Genomic DNA, 20474 nt, shown 5'->3' with positions numbered 1-20474 from the left:
CAGTTGCTCACCTACCTACAATAACTAAAATAAAAAACCATATGAAGCTTATATGATGGGCAAGCAATAAATAAAGACATTTCCACAAGAAAGCAAGAATAGAGTGAAGACTCCTCTAGAGTTGGTGCATGCTAACTTGTGTGGTAAAATGCCTACAAAAGCCTTGGGAGACTCTTCTTATTTTATGTTGATTGTCGATGACTACAGAAGGAAGATGTGGGTTTGTGATAAGGCTCAAGATCTTAGTAAGTTTAAAGAATGGCTAAAGCTTGTTGAGAATGAAATAGGGCAAAGTGTGAAGAAGTTTAGAATAGATGGTGGTGATGAGCTCAACTTAAAGGAGTATGAAGACATTTGCAAGAGCAAAAAGGGATTGAGCATCAATTGACAATGCCTCTCATATACATCAACAGAATGGCATTGTTGAATGCCGAAATCACACCATTTTAGAAATTTCAAGGTGCATGCTTAAGGGCAAGGGATTACCTAACCAGTTTTGGGCAAAAGCTGTTAATACTGTAGTCTACATTCTCAATCACAAAGGCTCTCAAGGGCAAAACTCCTCATGAGGTCTATTTCGGTAAGAAACCATCTATCTAACTTTTTGATGTAAATGTTATGTACATGTTCCAAAGGATAAGAGAAATAAGTTAAATCCAAAAAGCACAAAATATATCTTCTTAGGTTTTACTGGACGAGCAAAAGGCTTACAAATTGTATGACCAAGAGGCAAAGAAGATCATAGCGACATTATGTAGTGTTCAGAAAGTAGCCATATATAGTGAGGAAGGAGATTATAAATTCTTCCACTTTATCATCCAGTGAAGAATTAGTACACTATGAACCTATCCCAAGAGTTGTCCCTACCCTCAAGGAGGAGGAAGCATCATCTTCAGATGGTGAAGAAAAAGTTCACAAACCTGCAATCATGCCATATCGGAAAAGCCATTGCTACGATGGGTGAAGAAACTCTATGATCGTAGTAATCCTATACCTACCACTATTGAGAAAAAGGTAGATGGGCCAAGGATGTCTCTAAGAATAGAGGAACAAAGAAAGGCTTTTGTTCACCTAGTCAATATGGCCTTGATGGTGGTGGCTGAGATTATAAGAGAAGTAAAGGAGCCAACAAACTTGGAAGAAGCACTTGTCGATCCAACATGGAGAGCATCTATGCAAGTTTAGTTTGATAACATAATGAAGAATGATATTTGGGAGCTAGTGGATTGGCAAAAAAAAAAAAGGGTTATTGGCACAAAGTGGGTCTAGACGGTAAAGTACAAAGTTGATGGCATCTTAGAAAAGTACAAAGCCAAATTAGTTGCATAGGTATTTTCATAGGTTGAAGGATTTGATTTTCAAGAATCATTTGCTCTAACTACTAGAATGACCACTATTTGCATGGTGCTTGCAATGGCTACTCATAATAAGTGGCCAATTTACCAAATGGATGTTAAATCAATGTTTTTGAATGGTGACCTCAAGGAGGAGATGTGCATAGCTTAGCCACCAAGGTTTGAGACCCCCCATTCAGTGAATAAAGTTTGTAAGCTAAAGAAGGCAGTGTATGGGAAACAAGCCCTTAGAGCATGGTACTAGCAGAGAGATCAATTATTTTTAGGCATTAATTTCAAAAGATATGCCTCAGATATTGACTTGTATATTTACAAGGATGGTAAAAATCCTATAGTGAGTGTCCTATACGTGGACAACCGTCTTATTACATGTGACTATGAATATATGATTCATTAGACTCGAAAGGCCTTGAGCTCTAAGTTTGAAATTATAGACTTGGGCTTGTTGCACTATTGTTTGGGGATTGAAGCCTACTAAATTCTTCCTCTCTCAAAAAAAGTATGCATAGGAGATCTTAAAAGCATTTGGCATGATCAAGTATAAGGAGATAGCTACACCTATGGAGGTCAATGTGAAGTTATCCATTAAGGATACATCAGCACTATAGCAGACATTGGGAAGTATAGGATGTTGGTTGGCAACATCATCTACTTGTGTAACCCCGCACCAAATATCCATTTTTCTATTGGTATTTTAAGTAGGTTCTCAAACAAACCACGAGAAAGTCATTGGAAAGACAGGATGTGGATACTCATATACTTGAAGAAAACTCTTGATTATGGTGTCACATACAGTTTTAGAAGTGCTCTTATGGGGAAATGTGACTTAGATTGGCCAGGTGACAGTGATTCCAAGAAATCAGTTTTTGAATATTGTTTCTCTTTAGGTTCAAGACTATTCTCTTAGATCAGTAAGAAGCAACCAACTATGGCATAAGTACAAGGTAGCTTGCTTTGCTGCATGTGAAGCAGTATGGTTAAGGAGGATCCTATGGCATATAGGAGTATAGGATGCAGATCCAACAGTGCTAAGATGTGATAATCGAATTTGCATCACCATTGCCAAAAATCAAGTTTTTCATGTACGCACCAAATACATTGAGATCCAGTATCTCTATGTGCATGACTTGATCAAGGATGGGATAGTAGAGTTGGGTCTACTATCCAACGAAGAAGAATGGAGTAGCTATCTTCACCAAAGCTCTTACAAAGGATTTTCTTTGAATTTACTGAGACTTGGCATTGGGTCAAGAATGTAGTTCACCTACGGGTGGGACATTGGGAGGGTGTTAGATATGCTCAATGCCCTACCCTTGTAAGCTGCCACCAATGATCCATGGTGATCTTAGTTGTAAGGCCCCCATTATGAGGAGAATTCATGTGTGAGCACAAAAATTGGGGTGGGTCTTGTTGAGATGTATGCAATCACACCTAACTCAGCCTCTTTGTATGAGGTAGTTCTGGGCTTATGACATGTAGGCAGGCTAAATCCCATAGGCACGAAAAGGGAGACTGCTACCTATCTAACAACTATAAAGCATTGTACTTGACTATTACTTTTTCATATATGACGAATGCAATATCATGATGCTTTCCTCTTTCAATTAGTGTCTTGGTCATTGTCAGTCTTATACACAAGATTGTGTTTATGAGTCCAAGTCTCAATCTTAGAACCTAATTCACTTGTGTAACAGGTCAAGTCTTTGTCTATGTCATCATGAGCTTAATCTTCATCTTCCATCCACCATAGCTTCTGCCATGCTCTAGATCCTATGTTTTTTGACCTAACCTCAAGTCAGTTCATGGTTCCAATTTTCACTCTACCTTCAATGAAGCTTCAATGGCTGCCATAGGCAGACATGACCCTGCTCACTTGGAGGAGTTGGATATCCACTTACAGGTCATATCTCTCCAAGCTCTCTTCTGGGGAAACATTCTTGAACTCCATGTGCTTCTGCCTAGCACATTACAGTGGGACATTGACCTCCCAGTTGCTCAATATTGCATGATTTTGAAGACGCTGCCTAATCTGCACCTAATTCAGTTTGTACTATTCATTCTCCTTCTGCACTATGCGAATCCATCATTGTTCATGGGGCAAATGATGCTGACCTTGTAAGATTACTCCCCACAAAACCATTTGTGCTATAGCTACGTATATGAGCTGCACTGAATCAAAAACCAGTTTGGTCAAAACCCTAATTGTAGAGACTCCATAGCTTTTGAGCTCAAGCTCATAAAAACTCATCGTTTTCATCACTTCCTCTCTCGTGCCACCTTGATTGCACTGAATCTGAAGGTTTCAGCAAAGATTTTGGATATTTTTAAGTTTTTTTTTGAAGTCTTGAAGACCTCAAGTAGTAGCATCAACACCAAAGCTTCTTTCTTTGCTTCATTCTTCCTCCATTTGGCAAGGCAAGCATTGTCACTCTGATATGAGTATTTACTTAGTGTTCAACAAGATTTTACCAACAAGGAGGGGACAAACATGAAGTTTTTCATGAAGATGCCATTCATAAAGAGAAGTGCAATCATTTTTACTCACTTGTACCACATAGAAGATGTACTTGCTCTACTTACAAGGAAAAATGGAGTTGTGAGCATTCAAGTGCCATCCATGTTTCCATTTGAAGAACTTGAAGACATACCTTCTACTTTAGAGATAGTGCAAGCTTTTGAAGACATTTCTTCTATCTTGAAGACCATGCAAAGCTCATAGATTGTACCTTTGCTTGAGGGGGACCACAAAGAAAAGAACTAATTGACTAATGCAAGCAAAGTCCATGGAAATGATGATCACTTGTTCTCTAATTCTCTAACCTTTCATTCCCTTTTATGAAAATGCCACCACAAAAGTGTGTGAACATCACAAGTCCCTCGATTACTATGGACAACCAATGATGCAAGCATGTAAGTGATCACTCCAAATAATAACCAAGTTTTTTTTCATGCTTTTTTAATGGAATTTAAATTAAGGCATTGTAAAATATTTAGTTAGGAGAAAATTAAAATAATAATTATAATGTAATTAAAATTATTTACTTAAGAAAAATAAAAAAGATAGAAAAAATAAATTCATTAATAGTCCGAAAATTATAATAGTTGGCTATCCTTAACTTGGTTAACAATAAAATAGCATGAATAAATTAGAATAACATTAGAGGATTATTATTATTATTAAAGCATAATATTAAAGCTTATAATTGATTAAAAATAGATCATTGTTATAATAAGATAAACTAAGCACTTCGTGCCTAGATTCTCCTAATGCCTCATGCCAATATTCTCTCAATGCTTTGTACCAAGATTCAAAAGCTCGTTTCATGGCAAGAGGATTCATGGGAGATTCATATAAGAAACATTATCCAAACTTTAAAAGCTTTTGCAACTTAGGCTAATACCATGTTGAATGCACAAAATTACAAAATATAGGGATGTGGCACTCACTGATATAGGAAGTGGAAGACCAACACTAATATAATAAATCCTAAACTATATCCCCAAAGAACTCTTATGATCATTTCTCAAAGTTTCTCAAAGACCAACACATTTATTAGTGATTTTTATTCACATTGAGCATACCATGGCATGCATATTATCCTCTCAACACTGAGCATATGGCATTACATCAATTTGACAATCCATAAACTAATGATAATATGGTGAGATTTAGCATCATTATATAGGTAAGTAGTCCTTGTACAAAAGTAGAAGGTGTGGGGAGAGTGTCTCCATAGCCAAGAGTCAACAACTCAGAATGCCAAAGTTTCAAAAAATACAATAATTAAAATCATTAAATATTTTCAAAGATGAACATCGTAGTCGTACATGGACACCATGATCACTAGTATGTGTGTATTGCCAATAGTGAGCTTATCACATAAATAATTCATTGCTTACCAACTTTCAAATATAATGGCAACAAAGTAAAGTTTTGAATACTTGTGGTCGCATTCCTTAATAGAATACATATAGGGGGAACATGAGCCATCCTCATCAAAAGAAATAATCATTGGAGTCCTAAAGCATGATGGAGTTTTCCTTATATCCCATTTTTATAAAAATTGAGGATTGCATTTTCCAAACCATAGTAATAAATACACAGTGAAGAGGTAATCTTGTTACTTGTGTTGCAAGACTAACGAAAAACACTAGTTGGTAAGGACTAACAAGTACAACTAGGTTGGAGGTGTCGAGGAACCACCTTGGTTGTTATCCCCTTCACACCATGTGGATAGTACCTGGTTTGAAGCAAAAGAAGACATAGTTGTTGTGGTACACAAAAGTTGCATTTTTGTCTCTTATATATGAAATTGTCTATGCAAATAATCGTGTGGTATGAAAGTTGACATAGCTTGTGAGAAAAAATTTCTTATAGGTGCATATTTATTAGACTAATAGATTTCTTAAGATTTCATGGGCTTGGTGGGTTTTCTTTGGCTTTTAGTTATATTTATTGGGTAGAATAGATATTGTAGGGCATATATACTAGGGAATATAATTTTCAAGTAGCATGGATTTATGGATTAGCTAGTAGAGTAGTGGGTGCTTATTTTTATTAGATGATATGAGATTGGTGGGTTTTCCTTGTTATATTTCTTATTAAGATGAGTGAGTAGCCTGATGGGTAACGAATTAGAGGATGGGTCAAAATATTTATAAATTCATAGATTAGCAAGTAGTGTTTCAATAGTTTTGATTTTGTGATTAGTTGTGTTTACACTACATGTGAGCTCTTGACAATGTAGTCTCTATTGTCTTTTGGCTATACTCTCACTCCCTCTCTTTTCTTTTATTTATCTTTCCTATCCTCTCCAAATGGCACATCCCTGTTGCTCTATTGATGATAAACTTCATGGCATCTCATTGTAGGGTGGCCTTGAAGAGACTCTTGAAGTGAGAAAAGAGTGTATGTAAGAAAGCAACACCGGTTGCTTTGATATGCATGATGTCCTTGTTGATGAAACCAATAGAGACGATGATTTTTTGGATGTAGTAGAACATGATAACTTCAATCTATTAGAGTTGTTTGTAGTGTTTGATAGCAACGATACTTACATGATTGAGACTAGTTGGACTAGTGTTAAGAATCAGACAGACCATAGAATAGATTATTTGAATGTTGAGTTGATGCAATTTGATCCTAAACTTTCTAATGCAATTGAAGAGCACAAATAATGTATCATTGATGAATTTGATCAGGACAACATCGAGAGTTGGAATGCCTTGATAGATGAGGATCCACAGATGGATGCATTTCCAAACTTTCCACAATGGGCTACTAAACTAATCGATGATGAGGTTGCTTAAATTGTTGGACAAAGCCAATTAGATTTGTTTTTTAGTTTTGAGTTGAAAATTGACGACATGTGCTATACAATAACAAAGAGCATGTCCAATTTTACAACTTTGGGGTATGGGAGATAAATGGAGATGCTTGTACATGTTATGTGTCCATTATGCTACTCGGAACCACTTATGCCATTTGACCTAGGGGGTGGCTATGGTAAAGTGCTATAAGTAATGTACACACAAGTCATAAAGTAGGTTATTGTATTTGGTAGTTATTGGACAACTTTAATGTTCTAAAATTTGGTGTTGATTAGGGAATTTTTGATGATGCACAACACATATAGGTGTATTTTAACACTTGAAGAATAGGACTACGAAGTTCACTATTGCTAGATCACTTAAGACATCATCAAATACATCTAGATTATTATTACCATGTTTTGGGATCCGTTGGAGTACAGTGCACTTCGACACTTGTGTATATAGCCACCTTTGTCCCAATCTTGGAGAGTGGAGGTTCAAGGCTCTTTGATTGTATCTATCATCACTAAAACTATTAAAACTCTTTTATGAAATCTTAATAGGTAGTTTGAGACTAGTTCTATAATAAAACTAGTATTTTGTATTTATTACATAAGGATCTATGAAATTCTTCTATGAAAAATGTAAACTTACAATAAGGGATTTATAAATTATGATACAAAGTCATAGTAGGGTTGAGAAAATGTCACAAAATAGGTTACATAGGGATATATAAAACATGCCATGAATGGACGTTATATATAGGATTTATAGATAGTGATCCCCCTTAGTACATGCCCTTAGTATCAAATGCTCTATCTTGCATGTATATATCTTCAGTGGAAATCCTAAAGCAATAATTAAAGGTCAAATGGCTATCGACTTTAATCTTGCATATGCTCCTATTATCAAAATGCAAAGGTAGGAGGGGTCTGATATAATATGTTAATAACACGATTTACATAACAGAAGAAGAAATACTTGACATAGATCACTATGATCTCATAATTTGATAAGGTTAATAGATGGAGTGAATACTTTTGCTTCAATAGGCCACCAAGTCAAAGCACTGTATGATCAGGATGATTTGCAAGCCATCTTTGATTGCTAGTAAATATGAATTTTCTAGCTCCTATACTAAACTAAAATGGTTATCAAAGCATCGGGATAGGACCAAGGCATAGGCATCAATAGTGTATAATTCATAATGACGTGGTTAGAAGCACATTTAAAGCTCTACATAGTGTAGAAATTACACAACACATCATACATAATCTAAGAAGGAGTAGAGAACACACATTAAATATGAGAAGAACAAAGATTGCTTTAATTTGAAACAAACTAATACAAATATGGCTCTGTCCACTTGCATGCTTCCATAGTGAAGCTTCGATAGCAATCCAAACAGATGATAGTCAAAGAGCTTAAGGATAGCTAGAAGAACTCTAATTGGGTGGAATATAGATTGACGATGGCTTTAGAGGGGTCTTCCTTTTATAGCTCGGGAAGGTAGTTTGGTTGGCATGTCCGACCATATTATGAATCTTCCCTAGTCGGCCAGGGAATATTACAAGTAATATTCTCTTTACTATCAAGCCAAGGTTGTTGCCCCCATACCCTTGTCAAAGGGGCCACTAGCCCCCCTAAGACCCCCTAGCCACGGGCCACTTCCATGGCCCTTGGACCCAAAAATAGGGGTCCTTGCTAACTCCCACACCTCGTAATTTGATGCATTGTACCTTGAGTTGCTACTAGCATAACTACTCTATAACCCAAAGCTTAAATCCACAAAGGTCACCTTTTTGCCATCAATCACATGGATCTCATCTAACATACAAGTCAAGACCTGTCAAAATGTCAAAAGACGCGGGATCTAGAGCATGGCAGAACCTATGGTGGATGGAAGATGAAGATTAAGCTCATGATGACATAGACTAGACTTGACCTATTACACAAGTGAATTGGGTTCTAAGATTGAGACTTGGACTCATAAACACAATCTTGTGTATAAGGAGACATAAGTAAAAGAGGAAAGCATCATGATATTACATTCATCATATATGAAAAAGTGATAGTCAAGTACAATGCTTTATAATTGTTGAATAGGAGCAATCTCCCTTTCTGTGCCTATGGGATTTAGTCTGCCTACATGTCCTAAGCCTAGAACTGCCTCATACAAAGAGGCTGAGTTAGGTGTGATTGCATACATCTCAACACCCCTCCTCAATCACAACTAGACAAGTACAAAAGTGTGTAGAGGCTTTAGTGAGAGCACCACCTGCAAAGTGTGGACATACCATAAACATGGCAAACACTAGAGGCTGTCGCAGAAAAGGCTAACTGTGGGTACCAAAGACATGGTTGACATCTAGAGGTTGTAACAGGAGCCTCACAAAGTGTACAAAGGCTATAGTAGAAGGCTACATGAGGAGTTTACAAGCTTATGTCCGAAGCATTAGGGCTAGGCATTACAAGGCTAAAAAAGTCTAGTAACCAAATGAGTCAAGAACCGGCAGCCCTTGCTATTTTCAGCATTTCTTTTGACATAGATCTTCTATTCATTACAGGTCTTCTTGTCCTTGTTGATGTAGTCCAACTTGCTATTTTTGATGCTGTATTTGTTCTTCACTTTTCTTGCAGCTTCAGTGTCTTCTCCTCTTGGAGCTTGATTTCAGTAGGGCTTCTGCACGTACACATGAGCTTTGAAGGAAAATCATCAATCAAATTATCTCAAAAGTTGGGCACATGTAAGCAACAAACTAGTGATGTTTTCAGTTATGTGTGAAAAGGTCACCTTAGGTTGGTTACACATCAAATGACAGACACGCGCTTTATAAGCTTTAACAAATCAAAACATTTATTTAAGAGATGGGTATTCGCAATCCTTTACACATGTGGGAGCTTTCACTCAACCGCCAAGACCCACGGACCGCTTTTATTGTTTCAAGCGTTCCAAGCCGAGCACTAATGGCTACCTCTCACATAGCCAACGTGCCATCCATACGGGTGTAGTGAGCTTACCTCCGTGCCGTTCAAGTTACCTCCTCTCCCGCGCACTCCGGTAGCTCCACGATCCAAGTGCAAGCTTCAAGCAAGCTCCACCCTCAAGCTCCACGCTCTAAGCTCCATTGCCGCAAGCAAGACAAGAGAAGAGAAGAGAAGAGAAGAAGAGAGGAGAATATGGAGAGCTTCTCCTCCTCAGTCCCTCACCCTCACACACTCACTCCCTCACACTCTCACACTCCCTCTCTCAAGCACAAGCTCAAGCAAGCAAGGACAAGAAGAAGAAGAAGAAGAGGAGAGCTACTTTTGGCCACACACAAGAATGAGCTTCTCATTCACTTTTCAAGTTTATATACAAAACCCTAAATCCCTTTTGGGCAGTCATCCCTTTTTCCCCTTTTTACATGGTCGGCCGTAGCCTAGGCCCTTTTTCCCATTGTCCTTCTATCTTTCTAGCTTCCTTTCCACCGCCCATCTACATTTACAAATTGCACGGGTGAGAACGCGGTGCTCCTTGAATTAAACCATGATGCGCTTGCGCTCTTTTACAAAAGTTTTGACTTGCGCTTTTCCTTGTGCGCATTTCTCCCTTATTTAGGACTCTTCTCCTTATGCGTCTTTGTCTTCCATTTCTCTTTGCCTTGGCCTTTGTCTTTGTCTTCTGCTTTAGCTTTTTCGAATTTTTCACCTTCGTTCGTTTGAGGGTTAACATTACCCCCCTCCTAGACTAGTGCCAGTCCCATGGCACTCACCGTCGTAGGTAGCAGGCTGTAGCATGCATCGAAGACGTGGGTGACAAGGATGCCTGTGGTTTCCATGGAGGAGTGTTGGTGGTGGTGTGGAAGAAGGTTCTCGGGGCCTATTGGTGGCCAAGGTGGATGGTGGAAGGTTGTTGGAGTTGATGGTAAGGCTATTCTGTGTTGGGGATTGCATTGATGGCTAGCACAAGTGTTGGTTTGCTGGGGATTCTGCACATGACGATTCTTTGCGGGCTTGTCGGATGGTAAGGGATAAGCATTCAGAGTTGGGTGTCGCTAAAGAGCGATTGAAATTTTGTTGGAGGCTTCAATACCTGCAATTTGAAATTCTCTCATGTGGTCTCTCCCTAAGGGGTAGTGCTAGTCTTCTTATCATGCCCAAGACATATTTGATTAGTTTGGGAGACAGGTCGAACTCTAAGCAAACTGAGAGTATTGTCCTGCACTTGAGGACCCAAACTGTGTATATACTTCGATGCAGATATTATGTAAGTGCTCGTGCATACTTAGATATTACGTAGTTAAAAGACTGTGGGCTAGTTTCTCGTAATAATGTGTGGATGAAGCAAAGTTGTCCATGTTGAGAAGAAGTACACGTGAAGGTATATGAGACATCATTTGCATTGTGACTGCACGACGGAGCATAATTGAATATAGAGACACCGCACTTTCGGTAGCTAGAAGCTATTGGACTTGCTTGATGAGGATGGTGCACTTTTCATGGCCAATCGTGCAGTGCTTACCACCACTGATTGCAATGGTACTAAGGTAGAGTGCAAGAGAGAATTGTGCAAGTGGGTCAGGGTGACAAGTCTAACCATAGGCGAGATAAGCTCCCTAGGTATGTCCTACCCTTGATGTGCCCTGAACAATTGTGGGTGATGCTAAAGGGCTAGGGGACTAGGGACGGAGCCAGTCGACCAAGATCACTGGATGTACCTAATTTGAGGACCCCTAGGTGCTGTGCTGTGATCGTGGGTGCTTCTTATCTTTTCGTTCGTTTCCTTTTTTCTTTTTCCTTTTTCTCTTTTTTTTTTTGGGACTTGCCTGAGTACAACCATTACAATATGTTGAGGCTATCAGCCTTTTAATGGGTTGGAAAATGTCAAGCTTCGAAGGCTCAAGAAATGGATATTACAGTGATGATTGTGCCCTAGCCTCGTTGTTAGAGAAGCAGTTGTTGAGATGGGGAGATATACTTGAGATATTGCAAACCTCCTTACGACACACGCGATGTTGATACAATTGAGGTAACGACTGCCGTGAGCCAACTATAGAGCTTGACCCAGAAAGAGAACGTGTCCCATGAATGTGAGTTGATCCATGCGATGTGGGTGGTCGGCAAGGGTGATTTTTGCTTTTGGCAGCGTGGCTTTGTCGCGGCTCTTTGTGGGGTCAATGGTCTTGCGGTGATCGGGCATTGAACACCTTCACACTAGAATCTATATTATCCTGCATCCACTTGTCACTTCGGGAGAGTATATGCTCGCTTGTGTTAAGTACATCAAACAAATGCAATCATGTTAAGACATAATTTTTCAGAATTCTATGATGTCTATTGGGATGCCTATTTCCTTGCTTATTAAGGTCGCATACAGTAACGAGAAGTAACGGGAAAGTGTACAAGTGGGGATATTGCCCCTTTACTCATAAAAAAACAAAATATTCTGGCATGCTGACTTGTCAAGCTACTTGTACATCAGAGGGGTTTAGTCGATAGGTACGAGGCTGGGTGAGTCCAGTTGGCTAGGTGACCGCCCGGGCGGTGCTAGTACGGGGCTCGCGTGAGGCTGGACAGGGAACATGTCGGCCGGGACATGAATGGTGTAGTCCTGGGCCGCTACCGTTTCCAGAATGTCTTTAAACAATTCATTAAATTATGCCCTATCCCTGGCCGCCTTGTCACTTCGTGAGCACCTGGTGTCCAAGCGTGCATTGGGGGTTTGTGCAACTGGCGTTGCCACATTTTGTGTGCCTCCCAGAGCGTCCGCTCCCCTGGCCCGCGGATTCTTCGGCCTTCGTCCGGGGCGGTAGCTCTTGGGGCCGCGTTTCTTGGCGTACCTTTTAAGAGTGGGCACGTAGAGCACTGGCGGAGGGGTGTGTGCTGCATGTTCCCGTCGGCTGCGGAGAGCATCCTTGCAAGCTAGCTGCCCTTGGTTCTCCATGTTTTCCTTGCGGGGGGCCTGTAAGATGTGAATCAAGGATTAGGATTTGTCACATGATAAGACCATTCATATGTAAGGGATTATAGTGCAGATTATCAAGTGCATAGGACGAGAAGGGGAGGGGTGGGGCATGCTGTGCTTGTTGTAGAGAGATGGCCCCCGTGATGTATATTTAGCCTCCTACAATTAGCCGATCTTGGTTCACACCGAGTTACGTCGGCTGGCGGTCATGGATTTAGGCAGGGCTCCTCCTCAGAAGGATAGACCAGAAAGGGGAAAAGGTGTATAGAAAGGGATGGTACCCCATCTACACCATCAGAGTCGTTGGTCAAGGCTTCCTATGGCGGTAATGAGGGTTGCATGCCCTTCACTTGGAGGTGATAATGGTCACACGACTTTTAAAAGTGTGATGAGAGGAGGACCTGAGGAGCTTAGCCTATCAAACCCAACTCTTCTCCCTGCGCTTGACTATCATTGCTTGTGTGTATTGATAGTATCTATACAGGGTGACACAAAAATCATTGTTTATTTATATACATATTTATGAATCCATGTCACTTCACGAGGATAAGAACCAATTGTAGAACTCGGGATTATACTGGAGCGTGGCACATGCATCTAGTATTCGTGGCAGCTTACTTAATACCGATAGATATTTTGCCACATTGAGTAGCATGGAACCTTGTCCGAGTCTACTGGCTATATGTAACTCCTCCTTAGTGAGAACCTTATCAAATAGAGCGTTCTCTTGGCTAGTTCTAGCTAAGTCCGTACCCCGGATGGCAGTCAGTACTCGAAGGGAGGTAGGTGCCACATAGGTTGGGTCCCTCTGGGATCGCCATTTGGCCAATCGCTCCTCTGAGACTGTCATGATCTGAGCCCCTAGTTCGGCCATTACAACGCGGCTTTCACACCAATGCTGCTCAAATTGACTCTGGCATGCTGACAGTCGCTTTAGTTGCTCTATGTCTACGAGATTCGGTCGATAGAGCACTTCATTGAACGTGATGGTTAAGCACAATTCGTCAGCCTCCTCGTCAGAGATGAGTCACATGCGTTCATGCAGGAGCCTGTCGTAGTGCTCGTCAAGATGTTCTTGCTCTTACCAGGATAAAGGAAAGGGCAAGTAATCTCCAAGCTGCTCCTTGGGGATTGTGCCCATGTCGGCAAGGACGTAGACACGTGCGATCACTTTGAGCTTAGCATCCAACTCAATTAAGCATTCTGTGACACTTCTATATTCAACGAGGGCTTGCTCGGTTGCTATCTCATGCAAAGTTCTAAGAGTTTCCTTAGGCTTTAGCATGGCTGGGGGCTCAGGCCTGGATGAGCAAGATTGTTTAACGCTAGGATTTCTCATGCTCGTGGGGTTCTCACGTTGCTCCTCAGGTTTTGCTGCTATTTTGTCATGGTTCTTCTCGAGTGTAACTGGTAGGACCTTGTCACCCTGTTGTGACAACGTTGTATCCACTCTTGATTTATCAATGTGAGTTCTATTGTCAGTGGATAGAGTGTTGCAAGCAACTGTTGATGGCAACTGTTGCTCGGGTTCTTCAGAGCACACGGATGTGTCTGAGGTTTCACCGCTATCAAGAGAGACGTCAATGGGTTCATTGGTGGATGGACTTGATGCTTTATTCCCCCGCTCTCCCTTGCTCTTGGTCTCAATGCTCTTGGGGTCCACAACCACCTGTAGCTGCTGTTGTTCTCGATGTTTTCTCCTCTTTTTCTTGGTCAATGCAGGTGCATTTAACGTCTCAGGACCTTGGGCTACATCGACCATTGATGTGCTTGGTCGGGCCTCAGTATTTTCCTTCTCTAGAGGGTCCTCATGGGACCTAGTCGTGGCCTGCGGAGTAGCCTTGCTAGGTTGAGTGGTCAGATGCGCCGTCTCCTTGGCCACATCTTTGGGAGGTCTCTCCTCAAGCCTAGGCTCTAGGTGCTTTGGAAGTGCTGGAGTTGTCAAGGACACTGGTTGCGGCACCTCCTTCACAGGTGTACTACTAAGGACACGCTCCGCTAGGGGCGTAGTCATGGCCAAGGACTGTGACTGTTGTGATCCCTGATTGGAAGTAGTAGCGGCTAGTCCAGTGGGTTAGCTACCCTCGGTGGATTGCAGTGTCAAGTCCCTAGGGTGATCGGAAGTAGTCGTGTCTTTTGTTGCCCTTTGAGCACTCATCTGTGTAGATCGAGATCTAGTCACATTAGGTTGCACAGGCCTATCCTTGGGCCGAGAGCTACAGATGGCGTCATGTCCCACCTCTTGGACATTTGAAAGCTTAGATGGAGATGGAGATTGGGATTGAGCAGCCGCCCTTGACGACTACTATTGTGCTTCCTGTGTCTGTTTGGCAAAAGAGGGTGTAGGAGATCTAGGACTCTTAGGTAGACTTGGCACTGGCTGACTGATTTGCTCAATGCTATTAGACGATTGTGCATTTGCTTTGTTGAGCGATCAGCCTTGCCTTGAGCAATGTTGTGCCTATGATGCTTGTTCTCCCCTTGGGAAATCAAAGGCTCTTTGGGCACTAATGATGTTCGTGCATGCTCAATGGCTACGTATAACATCTGACTATTTAGCATGCTAGGCTGAGGCTCTTTCCTTTGAACAATAATGTCTGGTTTCTTGCCTCGAGACCTAGATTTTCTCTTAGATTTCCTCCTGTGCTTCATTGCTTTTGATGCAATCTGGCCTTCAGCTGATAGAGGCGGTTTAGCAGGGGATTTTGGTACCCAAATCCATCGGTTACCTGCGTAGTACCCTTGAGCACGTAGCAACGCTTTGGATATCCATCGCGGCGTTGTGTTGACCCTCCATCGATGCCTGCGTCTATAAGGCTTGGGCTTCTTTTGGGGTCTTCTACGATATTTGTAAGTCCAAAGTCCGTCCTTGGCATTTTCTCTTGACCTTCTTTTTTTAGGCCTGGCCTCACTCACTAGTTCTTGTTGTTCGACCTGTGCTTGTATCAATTTTTCCAACAAGTCCTTGCTCTCGTTAGTAGGCTTGACTATTACGTCAACACCTTCCTTGCCTTTCCCTTGAGGTTTGATGAGGTCACCCTTGCTAAAGGTTGTGACTATCCTCACACCCGGTAGTGTCAGGTGTATCCTCTGTGCCACATAGTCAGCCTCATACTTGGTCGCCCTTTTGAAGGGTCTTCCTAGGAGGGTTTATTTCCCGTAGCTAGCACTATTTTGAGGAACATAAAATAGGATAGGCAAGCTTTCCGTTTCAATTGTCACAAGGATTTTGCACTTCCCTATGAGTGCTTGTGGGTGTCCCCCATAAGGGCTAAGAGTTGCACTAGTCGGAGTGAGCTCTGGTTGGCCTAGTAGGGTCCATGATTCATAGGTCAAGATATTAAAATCTGCTCCTTCATCAATTAGAGCATCAATAGTATGCTCTCTTTTCGCAGTGAGTTTGACCCTAAGATAAGCAGGTGGTACTATATCTTCATCTTCCGGGTCTTGGCTTGTAAATTTAAGCCTTCTGATAGATGCCCTTGAGTCCCCACATGCATGACCAGACATGGATTCTCCACCAATGTCTTGGGTTGTCTGTGCAGTGTTGCTCAAGGTATATCTCTCGTAAAGAGTGTCATGTCTAGTCATCCCGGCATTTGTAGCTTGCTGATGTTGCCTTCCGCCCTGACTAGACATGTTCTGAACACAATGTCTTTGTATTCTCGTGGTGTGGCCTTTTTGCCTTTGATGGCTAGATTGGCCCGTTGAGGTTCTAGGGTCTCTGTTTCTCTCTGTTTGAGTATGGGCTTTTGGTTGCTCTTTTGCAAGTGAGAATCCATGCTCGTGTAGAGCCATTACTACACTCGGGTCCAATTTGGAGAACTTATCACGGCATGTGTTTTCTCTCCAACCTGCTTGGGGGAGGTGCGGGGGGGTCCAGAGAGGGCAGTCTCCCCCGGCCCGCAGGGCCATTACGATAGACGCCATATACAATTTGGAGGACCGTTTATAACCAAATTTTGAACTACGTGCTCTAAATTTTAGTCCAGTGAGGATCTGTGATGTGCCTTTAGCTCTATGCGGTCTTTGGGGTCAATCTTGGGGTTTAGATGCGTCAGAATTCGGGTTCTAGATACCTGTCCGATTTTGACAGTTTTTTGTCCGATTCTCAGATGTCCGATTTTCAGGAGTCCGATTATCAGAATCAGACGTCCGATTTTGGGTTGGTCCGATCGGCCTAGTGGTCCGATTTTGGTCACGTCCGATTCCAGGAGTCGGATAAAAAAAGTGGTCCGATTTTTAAAGTGGTCCGATTTTGGGAATCGGATCGGACAGGGTGGTCCGATTCTGGACTGGTCCGATTTTGACTGGTCCGATTCTAGGGGTCCGAGTGTCTGAGTGTCCAAATCGAACGGGTTGGTCCGAGTGGTCCGATCGGACAGGATGATCCGATTAAGATCTGGTCCGATTTTGGTGGTCCGAGTGGTCCGATCGAACAGGATGATCCGATTAAGAACTCGGGTGGTCCGATTTTGGGAATCGGACCACTGCGAGTTGGTCCGACTACATCGGTGGCGAGTGCGATTCCTGCGCGTTTGACCCCTCCTTACTGTTTGCTGCGCGCAATCACCACAGAATTTCTAGATCTGATTAGAGCACTTGTTGGAAAACACCAGACTCACCTGGAGCAGCACGAATCGCCGACACCTAGAGATCGGGGTAGCGCTTCCTCGTCCTGTGAACCAGAAGTTCTCTCTCTCTCTCTCTCACAAGGCAAACCAAGGAACTGAGGTCTGTCCTGGCCTCCCAGGCCTCTTAAGGTCCTTTCCCAGCATTGCAGAACCTCACAGCTAGTTCCCTGTCACTGTCTCACCCAGAAACTTGAATCTGGTCCCCTGTTTCCCTGTTTTAGCCTGTTATACAGCAACAGAAAACCCTACTGTTTGCTTGTTTTTTTTTTCTTCTTTTTCTTTGTTTTTTCCTACCCTAATGCACCCAATTCATAAAGTAAATACCTATACTACTTCATTCCACAACATAAATCTCAAGAAAGCAACAAACCTACTTGCCAAGGAGATCGAATACCATCCTCAACCCCCTCGCTTCCTACCTATCTACCTCAAGCACCGGTTCGGGGGAAACCCCTTACTTTGATGCTCGATTCGAAGCGCGCAAGCGCTCAAGGCTTGAATCCGTTTGTCCCGGCAATGGAACCAAAATGTGGGAGCTTTCACTCAACCGCCAAGACCCACGGACCGCTTATTGTTTCAAGCGTTCCAAGCCGAGCACTAATGGCTACCTCTCATATAGCCGACACGCCATCCATATGGGTGTAGTGAGCTTACCTTCGTGCCGTTCGAGTTACCTCCTCTCCCGCGCACTCCGGTAGCTCCACGATCCAAGTGCAAGCTTCAAGCAAGCTCCACCCTCAAGCTCCACGCTCCGAGCTCCATTGCCGCGAGCAAGACAAGAGAAGAGAAGAGAAGAGAAGAAGAGAGGAGAAGATGGAGAGCTTCTCCTCCTCGGTCCCTTACCCTCACACACTCACTCCCTCACACTCTCACACTCCCTCTCTCAAGCACAAGCTCAAGCAAGCATGAAGAAGAAGAAGAGGAGAGCTACTTTTGGCCACACACAAGAATGAGCTTCTCATTCACTTTTCAAGTTTATATACAAAACCCTAAATCCCTTTTGGGCGGTCATCTCCTTTTCCCCTTTTTACATGGTTGGCCGTAGCCTAGGCCCTTTTTTCCATTGTCCTTCTATCTTTCTAGCTTCCTTTCCACTGCCCATCTACATTTACAAATTGCACGGCAGCGCTCCTTGAATTAAACCATGATGCACTTGCACTCTTTTACAAAAGTTTTGACTTGCGCTTTTCCTTGTGCGCCTTTCTCCCTTATTTAGGACTCTTCTCCTTGTACGTCTTTGTCTTCCATTTCTCTTTGCCTTGGCCTTTGTCTTTGTCTTTTGCTTTAGCTTTTTCGGATTTTTCACCTTCGTTCGTTTGAGGGTTAACAACACATTGGAGAGGACATGACTTGTTGTTTACGTGTTGAACATGTGAATTCTTTATCCACTTCATAAAGTGATAGACAAGCGTACACTTTTTGCATTTATAACCAATCAAAAGATTTTATAAGTTCATGTTAATTTTTAAAATTTTAAATAAATTGTGTCCATTTAGTGTATAAAAGTACTATGTCCATATTCAAAAAATACAGGGGCGTATGTTGTTGGGTGTGTAACTAGCCTTAGTTTTCTTAAAAGTGATTAGTTAGTCCAAACATCTTTAAACTTTGGGCGGATGTTTGTGAAAGCCCTAAAGTCCCCATGACCTAACATATTAGGTTTTGGAGGGCGCCGGGGACACAATGTCAGTAATAACGTTTGAAGGGATACCGGATGCTGCAGTTGCGCCTTTCTCTTAAAAATTCAAATCTCCCGGCATTCCCTCGACTGCTAGTCAAAACGAGTATAAAATACAGCGAGAACTCACCTGAGGAGCGTGCAGGAGCCTGCGATCGTTTCAGCGTTGTGTGTGGCGACTGTATCAGGAAGAAGGGGGGTGGTTTGCGTATATCTTCGGCATCAGCATGTCGGGGCGCGGCAAGGGCCTGGGGAAAGGCGGGGCGAAGAGGCACCGCAAGGTCCTGCGCGACAACATCCAGGGCATCACCAAGCCCGCCATCCGCCGCCTCGCCAGGAGGGGGGGCGTCAAGCGCATCAGCGGCCTCATCTACGAGGAGACGCGCGGCGTCCTCAAGATCTTCCTGGAGAACGTCATCAGGGACGCCGTCACCTACACGGAGCACGCCCGCCGCAAGACCGTCACCGCCATGGACGTCGTCTACGCCCTCAAGCGCCAGGGCCGCACCCTCTACGGCTTCGGGGGCTAGGCGGATGGACACCATCCTCTACGGCAATGGACCCGGGCGCGCCTTTGTTCTTCGTGCTTCTGCAACGGTGTCTCTATGACACCACCTTTTCCCCCTCTCTGAGATCACTACCGAACTCTTTGCTCAAGTCCTTTCTCCGATTCTACATTCCGATTTGCAGGCGCGCCTCCACCCCGTCTTGTTGCTGCGCGGTTGTTCAGGTGCAGCGTATTGCTGATGCTAACAGTTCTCGAATGCATGTACGGATGTAGGCCCGTGGTCCGCCGCGGTGCAGCTGTCACTTCTGTCACTCTACATACTAACACGTTCGCTGACTCGATATGCCTTTCAGTATGTCTTGTCGGATCCGGAGCGTGCGTCAATACCTGACAAGTTATAATCATATCCAAGTGAGCAATTAAGTTTGTCCAAAGAAAATAACTTGCATAGGTGAAGCAAAGCTTAAAATCAAAATTTCCTTTAGAGATTGTACCAATAACTTTGCACCATAATTTCAAGTATCAACAAACTACAAAGTGTCATTTCTTGATTGTGTCTATGCATCTACATCCAAATGTTACAAAACTTTTAAAAATTTTCATAGGGTTTAGCCAAAATAAAGTTTTCTTTTCTTTGAGAAATAATTGGGAATGTATATTTTTTCAATATAGCATGGTTAGGTGAAGCAAGTTTCATCGCCACTCTTTGTCTTGTTGTTGGTATAAGGGACATTATAGTATTTTCTCTTTCTTGCACCTAAAATTTGTGGTGCTACATATAATGTTTTGTGGTGCAAGAAAGAGAAAATACTATATATACATGCAATGACCATGTATTAATATTGTAGTTGTATCCATACTTGCTTTGTGCAATAGTTAGAAGTAGATCTACATGATCATTCGATGTTACAATTAAAAATAACATTGCTACGTTGAAATGAACCACAAAGTATAAGCATATCCAAGCATCAAATATAGACACAACAGTATTAACAATCCACACAAGTGAAGCAAAGCCCAAAACCAAAGCTTGCTCCAG

At 42.4% G+C, this 20474-nt stretch overlaps 1 protein-coding gene across 1 annotated transcript; it reads left to right on the top strand.

The window, feature by feature from the left end:
* Positions 1 to 19118: 19118 nt before the first annotated feature.
* Positions 19119 to 19949, top strand: LOC148035746 (histone H4-like). Its single transcript, XM_087678998.1, has one exon. It carries the CDS (start codon positions 19155 to 19157, stop codon positions 19455 to 19457), a length of 303 nt encoding a protein of 100 aa, XP_087535124.1. The 5' UTR covers positions 19119 to 19154; the 3' UTR covers positions 19458 to 19949.
* The last annotated feature ends 525 nt before the right edge of the window (positions 19950 to 20474 follow it).

The sequence above is a fragment of the Lygodium microphyllum genome, chromosome 5, assembly GCF_053477565.2.
Source record: "Lygodium microphyllum isolate KBCC chromosome 5, Lygodium_microphyllum_v1.1.10, whole genome shotgun sequence".
NCBI classification, from domain to species: Eukaryota; Viridiplantae; Streptophyta; class Polypodiopsida; order Schizaeales; family Lygodiaceae; genus Lygodium; species Lygodium microphyllum.
Note: the sequence above shows the minus strand (reverse complement) of the source record. Positions and strands in the feature narration are given on the sequence as shown.